Source organism: Enoplosus armatus, chromosome 18 (assembly GCF_043641665.1).
Source record: "Enoplosus armatus isolate fEnoArm2 chromosome 18, fEnoArm2.hap1, whole genome shotgun sequence".
Classification (NCBI taxonomy): domain Eukaryota; kingdom Metazoa; phylum Chordata; class Actinopteri; order Centrarchiformes; family Enoplosidae; genus Enoplosus; species Enoplosus armatus.
Genome location: NC_092197.1, coordinates 19,305,327 through 19,320,844, shown reverse-complemented (window position 1 = coordinate 19,320,844; position 15,518 = coordinate 19,305,327). Strand labels below are relative to the sequence as shown.

Sequence of the window (15,518 nt, the reverse complement as noted above, 5' to 3'; positions counted from 1 at the left end):
GAAGCACCGTTAGTATTATTAACCCGCTAAACCGCTAAACGGCTGCGTGTGACGAATAACGACAAACGGGTCCTTTACAGGGCGCGTTACCGTGGGATCGCTACGTTAAACGCACCTAACGAACTAAAGCACGCGGAGTAGGAGACCAGCGCAACAAAGCGCAGTTTTAACTGCATTTGTCTGATTCTCAACAGTTTGCAACCGCCAAATTGCACAGTAGCTTCAGCTCTTTGAAAATCACGCCATGAGCACACAAACACTACGAATTGATTTACAAGCACTTGGCAGAGCAGGTTGGTTTACAGCGTGATTGTCTGATGTCATTGCCGCGAGGCACAGGGTGGGGGTTTAGGGGCCATGTAGGCAACGTGAGCTCCCGTTTCAGTCTGGAGGGGACACTTGGAAGGCGGCACTCGTCGCACACGGCTGATCTCTGTTCGTGTGCGCGTCACATCCCCCGTTGTTTCCGAATCATCCACCTTGCAGTGAATTGGGATGTTAGCTAGGCCGTGGGGCAAAACACCGCGAACACCCGCACATTAAAAACGAAACGAAGCACTCGTTTTGTGACGCTTCACTTTTTGCTGGCACTGAATCAGAGGTGTTGGGTATTATTTCCGTGGGGTTTTTTTGTTTTTTTTTCGTGTATGCGGGGGAACGTCACTCTAAAGAAGTCGGGAACGGGTCGAGAAACGGACGCAGTGAGACAATTGCAAAGGGACGGCTTCTAACTCTGTGTGTAACCACGACGTGTCCCTGTCTTGATGCTAAGCTAAGCTAACCGTCTCATGGCTGTAGCTTCGTATGTGCCGTACAGGTACGAGAGTGGTGTCAAATCTTTTTCTTCGAACCCTCGCCAAGAATTGGGAGTAAGCACTTTTTACCAAAACGTCACTCTGTTCCTTTATAGCTCGGTGAGTGCAATGTTGTACGCACTGCTATGAAAATGAGAGCCAAGTTGTCATAAACTGGAATGATCCTTTCATTTCTGAGACCGTGACTTGCGATGGTGTTGTATTCCATTTGCACGTCACACAGGATTTGTAAATTGGTGGTGTAAAACATGTCAAAACCGTAATATTGTCCTTTTTAACGCTCACGCGTTCCGGTTTGTAAATGATTCTGGTCTGAACCTCTGCTGTAATGTAAATGTATGACGTAGCCTACAGTATTCTTCACACCGCTGGTCAAAGTTCATATACCGAGTATTAAATATGTTTCACAGTTGGGGAGGTGTTGTGTTTCTATAGAACTGCATGTGACGTCTTCAAACACTGAGGTCGGCTTTCGTGGATATGGACGTTTTTTTTTTGTTTGTTTTTTTACAGTTTCACTTATTTCTGTGGAGCCTTGAAGAAGACAAAAAATAAATAATGTCAAAAATATAACTGAAAAACGTCAAATAATACTGTTAGTTAATTTAATGGAGTGCAAAAAAAAAAAAAGTAATGTTCCCTTTAAACTCCGATCAGTTGGTGAAATAAGTAATCTTATATTTAGCAGTTTACCTTTTTCTGTTTTTTTTCTTTTTTGTCTTTTCTACCAAGTGATTGGAGGTTAACGGGGAAAGTATAAACTATATCTACTTTTCTCTCCATTTCAATTATTTAACTAACTGTATCCTTTACTGATGTAATCACTTAGAGTTTTGACTTGTCTGACAACATTGTGACAAACCCTACGGAGACCCGAAACGGACAAAAGACTGTAAGCTTTTGTCCGTTTCGGGTCTCCGTAGGTTTACAGCTTTATTGTCTTGTCAGTACTGGGGGGGGGGTTGTTGTGTTTGACGCTGCTCCCTTGGGTGAATCCATGGGTGTTTCATACAGGTCGAGAAAAAAACTTTGCACATTCAGTTTTTTTTCAGATGAACTGAAACATTTTGAATTGAATTAAATGCTCGACTGTGCGCTCAGATGGCTAATGGTGGCTAACTTTTAGATACATGTTGCTGCGAGGTTACCTAATGACACTGTCTTTAAAGCAGCTGGCTGGATAATGTTGAGAAACGAATGTCAACGTGTCTCTACAGTCAAGAGCCCATAAAAGATAAGCTCGCTGTTACCAACACGGCTGTTCTTGACACTGAAATGCAGAGAACGCTCATTCGCCGTTTTGGAAAAAGGAACGGAACTGGATCACCAGCTAAGTGAAGACTTGACGCAAATATTGACTTCCACAAAGTCTGCCTCAGTTGTTATGATGTCAATTTGCGTGAACTCCAGATTGTTTTGAAGACTGATCAGATGGATTGCAATTAATTGCAAAGTCCCTCTCTTTGCCATGTAATTGAACTTAATCCCACATGTTTGGTCTTCAAAGGGCTGTTTAAGGGTTAGGACTTGGTTTTAGGGTTAAGGTTAGAATCAGGTTTAGGTTATGTTATTGTGTGTGTGTGTGTGTGTGTGTGTGTGTGTGTGTGTGTGTGTGTGTGTGTGTGTGGGTGGGTGGAGGTTTTGTTTGAACAAGCTCAGCGTGTACATTCTGAAACAGCCGGTTAGACCTGTGGTGTGTTAGGGTTACACAATAGTCTGCAGTCCCTCTCGCATATCAAATACTAAGCTTTATTGGCATGGAATGTTACATTATTGCCAAAGCTAAATGACCTATTATTAACTATTAAAAGAAAGAAAAAAAAATAATAATCACACGGCAACCGATATCTTAAACAGTGGCAGCAGGTCAAACAGTTTCCCCGATGCGTTCATGATGGACATCCCAGGCACCGAGCAGCCTCCCAGGTCTGCTGAAGCGGCGGGCTCCTGCACCTGAAGCTCGGAGCCAGCGCTTTAAGGGGCTGAATTCCGCTTCTACATGATCGGACACGTCGCTTGGCAACAAAAATGCAATCCTCAGCGGCTTCAGGCTCATTATTGAAGAGGGAGCGCTGCTCTTAGGAAGCTTTTTCATTCTTGTGTTTTTTTTTTTTTAATTTATAGTATCACTCACACAGGAAAACACACTCCCTGCCTCCGGCATACTGCGGGGGGGTGCCACAACAATAAAACACTCTTACATACCTGAAGTCGCCTAAAAACTCTAGACACTCCAACTTTTACAATTCATATAAAAAGCAGAATTGACTTACATAGAAATAAGATGGAGTTCCATCTACTGACTTGCATGTTGTGACCGTTCAACCCCCCCCCCCCCCGGTTTAACTAAACTGTAAAACACATTTGTGTGTGTGTGTGTGTGTGTACGATCAAATGAAGACAAAGAGCGTGCTCAGTTTTTATATTCTTATCTCTTTATTCATTGGTGCCGTGGTGCGTTCAGGGACCTGGAGCAGCCGCCAGCAGCTCCCACAGCAGGGAAAAAAAAAAAAACAAAGAAAAAAAAAAAACAGAGCTCTTTTGTTTTTTTTTCTGCAGGACTAAAAAATATATTAAACAGAACTTCAAGAGGTAAAAACAGAGAATCTGTTGTTTTCTATATATATATATTTTTTTTTTTAACATCAAAGTGAAGATTGTCACTTGTCTCCTTCTGAAGCTCAGACACAAACCCAAGAAACACATTTCTGTCTCTTTGCTTCATATTAAAATGCTTTTAATAACTCAAGGTTGTTTTATTACACATCGATATATCAACGAGAACTTCACTTCCCTCTGGCTGCAGTCTGTGCAGACCGGTTTAGCCGGATAACATCTCGTTAGCTTGGATTACTTGAGCTAGGTTTAAAGAGCAGGGCCCTGATTGGACAACAAATGCTCCGGGTCCTTGAGAATTCTTTGACAGCGTTTGTTTTAAACTCTCAGGAGTGCCAGAGGGGGGGGGGGGGGGGTTTACGGCACTGACCCGTGGTTAACCCCACCTACTGAGAGCTGCCAGATGACTTGGGCTCCAAACCAAAACAGTGAAAATGAGACGCCTGCAGGAGGAAAACCAGATTTCACCAGGGACTGCTTTTAGTTTGTGGGTGAAATAAAACAACCTGAGAAACGTTCATTCAGTCAAGCCGTCACAACAAGCTGCGAGGGATGGGAGAAAACAGAGGGGCAGAGGGATCCATGGGGGGAGGGGTGGGGGTGGGGGGGTGTTATATTAGCATCTCATCAACAATCAAATTGCACTTCACAAAAAAAACAAAAACAAACATTTTTTTCTATCTGGGCGAGTAATGCAGATAATCGTCTGTACAGAAGCATTCATACATTTGATTTAGACTCCATGAGGAAGTTATAAATAGAGATGAAACCATGCAGGGGGGAGGGAGGGAGAGGGGGGGGCAGAATAAAAACATAAATATGTGAAATGAGAGAGGAGAGTTTAAGGTATGAACAACAAATATAAGTTGACAAACGATGACGGATAGAGAGAGAGAGACGCGGGGGCAGAGAAGTCAATTCCTAGTTGTTGTTTTTTTTTGAAGGTCACTTTTCTATTTATAATTTTTTTTAAACCTTTTTTGTGATATTGTATCTGTGCTCAACAAATATAATTAACAAGATAGTAGCAGCAGGTTTTTTTCTTTTTTGAATGTTTAATTTTTTTTTTTTTTTTGGGCTCTGTTTTTTTTTTGTTTTTTTTTCTTCCCCCCCCGGCTGCAGGGGATGATGGGAACTGACCTCAGGACAGCTGAACAGCTCGAGGTCGTTTGCACTGGAACCAAAACCATCTTAACCACTGAAATCAACTGCGCCGCTGTTTTGTTTGTGTTGCAACATCACTATTTTCTTTCTTTTGCTGTACGTTTCATCACCAGCAGCGATGTGAAGGACAGTTTTCTCTCCGGCAACATTTCCTGAGGAGCTGCCTTTATATTGCTTTTTTTTTTTTTTTATGCAAATGGAATAAAATCTTTTTTGCCTCCGACTTTGTTGTCTATTGCTGAGGGAGTTATCCATCGCTGCTGCCAAAAGAACTGCCTAAATCTCACTGTTTGATCGAATTGAGGAGTTTAATTTGAAAGGTGCGAAGGTGGTTTTGGTGACAGGTTCCTGTTTTGGTCTCTAGGAGGCACTGACTGGCTGCAGAGGCGGGCAGGGGGAGGAGCTGCCTTCCTGTCGGGACAACAGGACACTGCAAACACCCAGTCCTCCTCCACCTCCCCCACCTGTTGTTATGGCCCCCATTGCAGGTGTTGCCCCCTCCTGGACGGCGGAGGTGGTGGTGACGTCTTCGTTGTAGAGGCGTTTGATGCCATCATAGAAGTCGTCCACCTCCATCTCCTCCACCTGAACACACAGAGGGACTTCTATTGTGACTGACAGTTACTTTCTTTATCAGTTACTCTCCTGATTACTTCGCTTAGTCGTTCGGTCTAGAAAATGTCAGAAAACCGAGAAAAATGCCCATCAAGGCTAAAAAAAGTGATTGTTTAAACTATTGTTTTTCTCTGTCCCAACATGAAGTTTTTGTTTTGCTTTTTTTTTTTTTTTAAAAGAGAGAGAGTGTTACCTTGCGCTTGGCAGAGGCCTTGCAGCGCAGCGTGACCTTCTGCAGGTGGTTAAGATGGCGGTGGAGTTTGGGTGGAGAGAGTAGAGCTGGGATGCTGCTGTCGGTGGTAGAGAAGGAGGAGGAGGAGACGACAGAGCCCCAGGGCTGCAGGTGGTTCCCCTCCTCCCCGCCAGCAGGTGTCTGTGGCTGGGCAGGGGCGAGGGCGTGGTCCCTGGAAGACTCGGTGATGGTCCCTGGAAAGAAAGAAAGAAAAAAGTTACAGAAATACTTGAATACCATTTTTTGTAGGGACTACCGAAAGCTGTCGAGTAAAAGTCAGTTGTGACGTTCATGGGTGGAGCTGAGACCTTGTCAGAGATCCAACACACCTGAGCAGGCGGGGCTCACGAGGCAGACACGCCCTATTATATTGCTCACTTCACTTAATTAATCACAACATTTAGTAGTGTAAAAACCTGGCACCTACATTACCCATAATGCAATTCGGCCAGAGACTCTGGTGTGTCATGCTAGTAGTTGCTAATGTAGCCTTGAGCCACTAGCCTCAAGCAGAGGTGGCGAGTGGCCTACAGAGGTCTGGCAAGCTCACTAACTCTAACAACTGTGTGTTCACAGATACATACGCAGTACTCCCCAAGACCTGTAAACAGACGTGGGTGTGTAGAGCCCTTTAAACATACCCAGTGTGCAGCAGGGGAGGGTGGGGTCCAGCGCCGGAGGCTGTAGGGTGCTCGGGTTCTGCAGGGGTTGGTAGATGTAGACAGTGTTTGGAGGCAGGGAAGCTCTCGGTGTGGACAGACTACGGGCCACCAGCTCTCGACTCCGGATCAACTCGGAGCTGTCAATCTACGAGAGAGGGGGGGGAGGCTCGTCAGAACCGCACAGATGCTCCGCTGGAAAACGCATGTCTGGCTGACTGCTGGTCAGTTGTGTAGTCCGGCCTGTAAGATTAAACCTGCCTGAACGTCCCGTAAAGCGGATTCAACTGCAGAAATTAAATTGCAGCAAACTGAGTTCATTATTCATTTTTGCTTTACTATATAGAACTGGCCTACATTTTGCCAGTCTGAACTTTATTTGTTGTTACACCGTAGCTCTGGACAGACAGATTAACGCCGTTATTAGGCCTTAATGTTAACAAGTCAAAATGACAGACGGCCATATTCATTTCAAAGTACTGTTCGTTCATATCTTCACAGAGAAGCATCAAAAAGGAGGACGGTAAAAGATGAGGAACAAAAGGATGCTAGCAGGCTAACAAAAGCTATCTAACCTTCCCTTTGTATTTTAACACAAAAGTATCCCATGATTCTCTGATGTTTGTCAGTTAGACTGCTGACTGTGGCACAGCTTACTGACTTGTAGCCATATTAAAAAGCTGAAGGCAAACACAGAAGGGGGGGAAGGGGTTAGTATAATAGGGTCAGGGGTGAAGACTCTTGAGATTTCTGTGTGTTTTTGCTCTCTGATGTTAAAACAGGCACATTAGTTCCTCTGGTCTCCTACAAGGGTGCACGTTTCGCGCTCTTTGTCAGTGTTTCGCTTTTGTAAAAAGACAAAAAGAAGAGTTTGGTGAATTCTTAAGTAGAGGGGCAAAAAAAGAAACACCAAAGTATGGTTTACATTTTGGTTTACCATGCCATTTGCAAGTCTCTTCATCATCTCATCATCACCTGCCGCTTCTCTATCAACACTTCTGTTTGTCTGTTTCGCGTGTCACGTGATCCGCACGGGGCCTTTCGAGCGTCTGATTGGCCACAGAAGTTGAACCTAATAATGAAAGAGGCTTCCGTCTCGTACCTGTGCCTTCCTCAGCAGGTCGATGGTGAGAGCCAGCCAGTCAGGACAGCAGGTCTCCAGCTCCAAGGTGATGAGGGCCAGGGCCAGCATGGATCCTCTGAGCTACAGGGACACACGGCGGGACAAACTTGCTCAGTGTGTTCAGGCAGGTGACAAGTCCACGTGAGAGTGATTAGCCTCCATCTTGTGTTCGAAAAAAGCGCTCTTACATATCTAGAGTGGGGCAGAGATAAACTGAGAGTGTGTGTGTGTGTGTGTGCACCTGTATGAGCATGTGGTCAGCCAGACAGTGGTAGAGTCGGCGCGTGAGCAGGGCGAGGTGCTGAGAGCGGTTCAGTCCCAACATGGAGTCCAAAAACCCAGAACGACACGACAACACCATCGCATGGAACTAAGGGAGAGGGAGAAGAAGAGGAAGACGGGGGAAAAAAAAAAAATCATCTTATTCTATGTCAAACATTTAGCTGACTGGTGAATCCTTTTCACAAGTAAATGAAGCGCTTGTGCATTTAAAAAGTATTAAAAGTTGTGTTGCGTTATTGTCATCTAAGAGAAAATCCATAAAACATAAATTATTAAAGTAAAATAACTTGCAGGAGGTGAAACAAAGAAAAAACATTATCCAGCAGGATCTGTAGTAAGGCAGGCAGTAACGTCTTCCTGCCACCAGGTGTCACTAGTTGCACTGATTACAAATCTACAAACAGACCTGTCACAATGTGGGAAATGTTCAGCGAGTATTTAACAAATAAGCCACAGCTAACGCCTTAAATGTAGCTCAGATCCCCGTCAGAGTGCGAGTGTGTGTGTGTGTGTGTGCGTGTGTGTGTGTGTGTGTGTGTGTGTGTGTGTGTGTGTGTGTGTGAGAGATAGACGTACGATGTGCAGGAAGTCCAGTGCTGTGGCGGTGTGCAGATCCCAGTTTAGTTTGTCCAGGATGATCCTCTCCATCCTCAGGATCTCCGACGGAGAACAGCCACAGCTGCTGGAGGCGACCAGCTCCTTCAGGGGGGGCACACACTGAGACACACACACACACACACACACACACACACACACACAGTTAACTTTGCATACACACCTGTCTGATTATGCGAGCGTGTTTCTACATGAGGATCGTGTTGTGTGGGTTCACCTCGTCCTCCTCACAGGTCTTCGCAGCCAGGAAGAAGCCGGCGATGGCGATGCAGCGCAGGTACTTCGGACGGGCCTGAACACAAACCACAAGTAAATCAATAAAATGTTTAACACCAGTGCGCTGAACTCAGCCCGACGTCAGCTGACTAGTCTGTTGGAGGACACGTGATGGTATTATATTATTATGAATTATTATATTGTTTTGTGTAGAACTTCCATTATGGCTGTGTCCCACGCGGTGTAGTTGTAAAGGAAACGCTGGTTATCAATAATTCCCACCACGCAATTTGTGTCAGACCACATCAAACATGAATCGGCGGTTTTGTGCCAGAATGCAGAAAGCATGAGTCAGCTGTCTGCAGTATTTATTGATCCGGTAGTTGAGATTACAAAAAGAAAATGGGGAGGTATGGAAACTCAAAAGCACACACACACACACACACACACACACACACACACACACACACACACACACACACACACACACACAGTTGTTCCAGCTCCTGATAATCCCGGAACATTTAATTCTGCAGCTACAATCAAAGAACAGACAACAAGTAACAAGTCTCTATTTTATGGCTTATCTGAGCACACGCCGACCCAACCGGCCAAGGCAGATGACCGCCCACCTAGAGTCCTGGTTCTGCTGGAGGTTTCTGCCTCTAAAAAGGAAGTATTTCCTTGCCACTGTCTCCATAGTGCTTGCTCATGGTGGGAACTGTTGGGTCTCTGTAATAACATTATGAAGAGTTGGTCTAGACCTGCTCTATATGTAAAGTGTCATGAGACTTTTGTTTGGATTCGGCGCTATATAAATACAATTGGAATTGAATTGCATTGAAACGAATTATCTATGTACATACATTTGTCAAAGGCAGCCTTTCCATTTACATGGTTCACAATGAAAAAGTGTCTCGAAATAACCTGGTCAACACGGAAGCATCATAGGAGTGCATGTTATTTATTGTAATGCACAAACTGAATTGATTTTTATATATTATGGAGCTTTTGACTTAAAAAAAAAAAAGCGGCAATGGAGTGAATATTTCCTGCTAATGCTCGCCGCAGCATCAGCATCGGCATCGGCATCAAAGTAGTACTGGTGGTATTTATTTACCTTGATGGGAGCGAGGAAGCGGTCCAGGATACTAACAGCTAAAACCAGGGTCTCTGGGTACAGCTGCAGTCTGCTGTGGAGCTCCGTCAGCCAGCGCACGGCCTCGTCCCGCTGGGCGGGGGTGATGTCTGTATCCTGCAGCAAAACAACGAAAGGTTGACAACAACATCAAGAGTCTCATCTCGCTGGGCCTTGGGGGGGGGGGGGTGGGTTTAGGATTACCAAATGCTTGTCCATTCATTTTCTGTCTATCGGCTGATCGTTGCAGCTCTCGCAGTTAGTTCCCGATGTATTTGCAGAGGTTTCGGGATCTCCGTGCAAAGATCTCGGCCGGTTACTCCCAACTCAACTGAGGCGAGTGTGAATTTCGTCTGAGGTGCTTAAAGTATGAACATATGACATTAAAAAAAAAAAACCCTCAACAGCAGCATGTCTTTCCAGACACGGTGTCCCTGTTACTCAGGATAATGTCAGCAGTTGTTCATTACAGCAGTCAGGTGTGAATGGGTCAACTGTGGCTTGAATACTATTGATGCTGAGGCAGAAAAACAGCTGATCAAAAAAAAAAAAATGGTGTCAATGTTCTGGCCACACAGAAACATACACAACATATACAAATGATGTCATTTTAAAAACTCATCTTCGGAATTCAGCAGCCATTTTTGCATGAAATGCCATAATATTTGATTTGGTATTTGTCTAAAATTCAAGACTTCAGTGTTCAAATCAATTCTTCCTGATTTGTCTCAGTGAGTGGAATGCAAAACACTAGACTAGCAGCAGGGGCCAAAGTCCTGAAGCGACTCACCCTGTTAGGTAACTAATCTGCAACGTGACACCGTTTAACCTCTCAGCTCTTACCTGTCCAAACTAAAAACAACTGGCCTTCTTTCGGCCTTCCACCTCCACTGCTGGATGAAAAAGACCAAATAAAAAAGTGGCACCCATACATTTTTCTGGGGGAACCTGAGGCATTCACAGGCCAGAAGGGACATGTAGTCACATTCTAGTGTGTTGTACAAATTCAGCAGCACACACACACACACCATTTCCCTTTCTTATTTATTTATTTATTTATTTTTTAAATGGGCACCACCGCCCATGTCTGCCACTCCACAGTGTCTGCCCCCCCCAACCTCCACACGGCTCTGAGGAGGTATGTCAACCAAGTCCTCACAATGTCAAGGACAATCTCATCCCTCCCCAAGTGCCGTGTCAGGTTGATGACCTCTTCAGTGCGCCCTCATCCAGAGAGGTGGGCAAGGCTTCCACAAAGTGGGTGTGTTCAGAAGTTCCTCCCACCGCCTGACAATGACAACTTGAACCCCGCAGTTCTCCAGCCTGCCTCCAGAGTCGCCTGGCGGTTTACAAGCACTGGGTCTGGGTCTCGAACCTCAACGCTCTTTGCGGTACCGCCTGAATTGTGTCAGTGGCACCGAGTACCAAAAACACTGACTAGTCTTGTTCAATCTTGTTTACTTGTTCCTTTATTAGATCGTTCCTGGTTTAAATCATAATTCTGCCCATTGTAGACCGCCTGCTTATATTTAGACATACTTAAAGAGTTTTCAGAAACAGAAGCATTTAATTCAACTGAGACAAACGTCACACCTGCAGGAGTGCATTTTACCCGGCAACGCTGCTGCTGCTGCTGCTGTTGTTTATATGCCTCTGAGGACACCGACTGCCTCCTTGACCTCGTACACCAGTTTTACATGCCTGCTAACTCGGCCAAAGGTACTGATAAGTGTCGTAACTCTCGCAGTGCTGCCTTTTATTGGCCTCTTCATTATCAACACAAAACGACAACTAGACAGCTCCAGGGCCTAGACAAAGAGGGGTTTGTTATTATTCAAATAAAGGCGGGTTTATTTGAATATCATATGCAAGTCTCATTAGGCAGCGGTTTTCTGAGCCATGTGACGAGATTAGCCCTCTGCTAATTTCATTTAATTTAAAAGGGCATGCTGAGGACAACCTTTTCTCTTTCGTCATTGTTTCATGTATCCAGGCCCGGTGAATTAAATAACATTGGGCAATAACAAAAAAAAAAAAGTAGTGCTTCGATTGGAGAACAGAGGTTTCCCTGCTGAGCTAACCTTGCTGCACTCTGGGATCCAAAACCAGACAACAACAGATCGACAACAGGATGTCGATTGTGTTGCCAGACTTGGCTGGCAGAGACATGAACGTGCTGCAGTGACTCAGCAGCAGCAGCAGCAGCAGCAGCAGCTCTGGATTAACAGTCGGCGATTACCCCTGTGCCAATTCCATTTCATTTGAACAGCCACACCTTTACATCAGCTGTGAATGCGGAAACAGGTAGGTAGGTAGGTAGCTGCAAGGGCATCAAAAACAGAATAGAGGAGGGAAAAAATAAAAAGCTTTTAAAATGTGTCCGCGGCGTGAAAAAGAACAAAAAGAACACGAAATCACCACCATCAACATTTCACAGCTTAGGCATCCAGCAAATAGTATGTTTCTTTTCTGGATATTCTATATGCGTTACTGTTTTTCCAGTGGTGTTACTGCAGCACTGCAGGCTTCTGATGCACAGATAGGATACCCCACCGTCAAGCCCATTAGCCAAATCAACGCAATTAGCTTGATTAGATGAAACTACAATCACTACTTCATGGGACGTTGGGGGAGCCCCCACACAGGGAATGTTCCAGGAAAACGCTGCAGCACTAATGCAGGGTAGATGCAGGCTAACCGGGTTTGAAGTCATTTCATCATCACGCGAGGACGTGCCCGTAAACTGGTGCGAGCTATTCAAATGTAGTCCTGAATCATTTTTTTTGCTAATGTTGAGGTGTATTTTGTCCAGGAATGGAGTGCACATCTACGGAAATGGCTTTCACATATTCACTTGGAACTCCCGATACTTCCCAATACAAATGTTTCAATGCCAATATTTCCTTTTTCAGTTCAGATTTTGTTTCCAATGCCAAACTGTGACATCACTGTCCTGTCTCCACGCACCCAGAGGTAAATCCTCACCTGTGAGGAGGGCTTCTTTGGCACGTAGACCCTCCACATCTTGGCTTCCCTAGAGGCAGCCTTTTCCAGAAGAAAAGACAGCCTCTGGCGTCCCCAGGGTTCGAAGGACTTCATTCTCTCCTCCCCTGGTTGAGCCTACCTCCCCACTGGATACAGCTACCTGCACAGGGACACAGCATGTCAGAACAAACATTACATTACATTACGCCAATCAAACCACATCACTGGTGAGCCTTATTTATACTTCAGACAAACAATATCAGAGCTGGCCGACATAACTTTATGACACATTTTGTATCAATAGTTCAGAATTAGGATCAACGATTATCTTGTTTTGCACTTATAGTTTGGTGATGAAGGGAATGTTCTCACTTATTGTTTATTGTATATTTAAGGATCCCCATGATAATGGTAATATACTTAATATACTAAATTGTTTTTGTCTTTCGCCATCGCCCCATGCTTAGCATTTCTTAATTTATCAACTTTACTTTTAAAAAAAACGTTGTTAAAAATAGTTTGCAATGTCATGAGGTCTTGTTATGAATGCCCCTCTGAGTGTATGAAAGAGACGGACGTATTCGATCTCCTACCCACTATGTCATCCAGTGGTGACCACAGTTTATATTTCACTAATCCTGCGTTCACTTATCGCAATGTACCAATGTTTCCATGCTAATAAAACCATTTTTTTTTCTTAAATTTGTGAAAAACAAAGCCATATCTATTAGCAGCCCCACCTCAGAGGTTGCATGTTCTTATGTTTTTATACTTTATAGAGGCCTGAGGAGGTAAAATGACTCAGTTATTCGCAACAGAAAAGCAAACAGGGCAAATCTGTCAGAGGTTTTGTTTATTCCGTAGTTATTACCCCTGTAATATATACATATATATATATATATATACATACACATGTATACACACACACACACACACACACACACACATACATATACACGCATATATACATACATATACATATATACACACACACACATATATATATACACATATACATATACATATCTATATAATATACACATATCGATACTGGGATATAAGATATCATATACTAGGATATGGGAAATTAATCAATATCCCCCATCTCTTCAGCAAAGTATTAATAATAATAAACACAAAAATGTATGTTTTCTGCTTTCATATCCTGTTAATAATGGCACAAACTGTATGCTAAGCTGACTGAGAGCACAGTCAGGGAAAAGCTTGTGGTCATGTTTGTTTATTCAGCTCACTGAAGATGCTAAAGCTTGTATCGGTCAAGAAGCCTCATTGTGTACAAACTGAAGTGTTTGCTGCTACCTTCATTAGCACAAAGCTACAACAGCCTAAGTACACTAACTAACCTAGAACGTCAGATAGCTTTGTATCTAACATTAGCTAACTGTAACGCTAACCGAATCAGTCCCCACCTCACGCAAAGGGGTGACCGAGTGAAATCAAACTTGCTCTAAATTTTGTCGGGAATCACCTTGAGACTCCCCCGGGAAGTCCCACTTCTGCGGGAACCACCGGACCTCCTGAAGCAGGTGCACTGCGAAGCGTTTCTCTCCATTATTAGCCTGGTTGAGACTATTCCCTGGAACGGAGCTAATTTGACAGCAGACGTCGCTAGCAGCTCGCTAGCTGACGGGACGTTGCGCACTAACACTTAACTACATGTTGACAACGTCGGTCACTACCCTCGGACGGTGTCATGTAAAAGGAATTGGAGTGTGTTTACGGCGAAGATAGCGCTAACTAAACAGTGAGGGCATTTAAATGGCTGACTCAGACCCAGTAAGTAGACGGAGCCCCAAGCCTTACCTCCCCTGCGAAGCGGAGAAAACCACAGTTGGATTTCATCCGGTCCACTTAATTCAAGGATGAATAAAGGGTGAAATCGGGGACCCGTTCTTCAATTCAGTCGTCCATCGCGGCGTCCATGGTGCTAAGTGTTGGGGAAAAGGGGTTGTTGTAAAAAATATATAAAAATAAAAGAAGGGAATATAGACAGATACGTCTACTTCCGAGGAGGGGACTGGGGGAAGAGAGAAGAAGAACAGGCTCCGCCCACCTCCAGGAAGAACGGAGGGGACAAAACAAATCTACCTTCTGTGGAATATTCCCATTATGTTAATGTTAGTTTTATGGAAGTATTTCTGTCGGTTCGTTCACTGAGACTCAATTGTGAGTTTATAGTGAGCCAGCTGTGCTTCATGACATCGTCGGTCATATCATGTATATACCTCAACAAAAGGTTTATTATGTTCCCTACTAGAATGTATTCATTTGTATACAGCATACAGATAAGAAGATTGAGGCACGGCGAGGCAAATGTGTTTCCACAGATTCACCGCCGATTTACCGCACCGACACACATACAGTAATGTCATGTACGCCTGAGAAACATCAAAAAGTTTTCAGTTTACTTTTGAACGGGGACACAGTTGCGTTGTTGCACAGTTTCATCAGGCAGTTTGTTCCAGAGAACAGGACCAGTGAGTAACACAAAGCATCCTTCTGGATCATACTCTAGTCTGGGTGCAGCTGTGGGAGAATATAAGCGTATAAGGAATGACCCTTGTGTGGTAAAATAGGCACATTTCTTGTCTTTCTCTGGTAACTTTCTGCGGGACAACTTAACCAGATGACTTATGATTAGTTTGCAAAATGTTTTTTTCCCCCCCCTGTAACTTTGACTATGGTGTAACCCAGGGATCTATATTTGTACGCGGAACTTCAGAGTAAAGAGCATTTGCGGACTTGTTTTGCCACCACAACAGTAGCAGTTGCTTGGAGAAATTATTTCACTTTAGTCAAAGTTATATGCAATGTATCACAAAGTTCCAGAAAACATCGACTGTCCGGTGGGTAATTGCCTCATTCGACAACTGAATGCATAATCACCTTTTCGTACCATTTCTTTGGCTGTATCCATTTCCCTACGTTGTTAGCATCTGAAACAAGCCCACAGCCAACAGTCACAGTTATTTCTGACATTTATCATACAGTTTCGTTGAAGACAATTAATAAAAGACACAGTCAGAATGCACTACGT

At 44.1% G+C, this 15,518-nt stretch overlaps 1 protein-coding gene across 1 annotated transcript; it reads right to left on the bottom strand.

The window, feature by feature from the left end:
• Positions 1 to 3,228: 3,228 nt before the first annotated feature.
• On the bottom strand, positions 3,229 to 14,491 carry ccni (cyclin I). The gene is made up of 10 exons (XM_070924546.1): positions 14,285 to 14,491; positions 12,461 to 12,620; positions 9,458 to 9,592; positions 8,339 to 8,413; positions 8,083 to 8,223; positions 7,466 to 7,594; positions 7,204 to 7,305; positions 6,084 to 6,249; positions 5,404 to 5,636; positions 3,229 to 5,180 (listed from the first exon to the last, which is right to left on the bottom strand). Exons 2-10 carry the CDS (start codon positions 12,572 to 12,574, stop codon positions 4,956 to 4,958), a joined length of 1,320 nt encoding a protein of 439 aa, XP_070780647.1. The 5' UTR covers positions 12,575 to 12,620; positions 14,285 to 14,491; the 3' UTR covers positions 3,229 to 4,955.
• Positions 14,492 to 15,518: the final 1,027 nt, after the last annotated feature.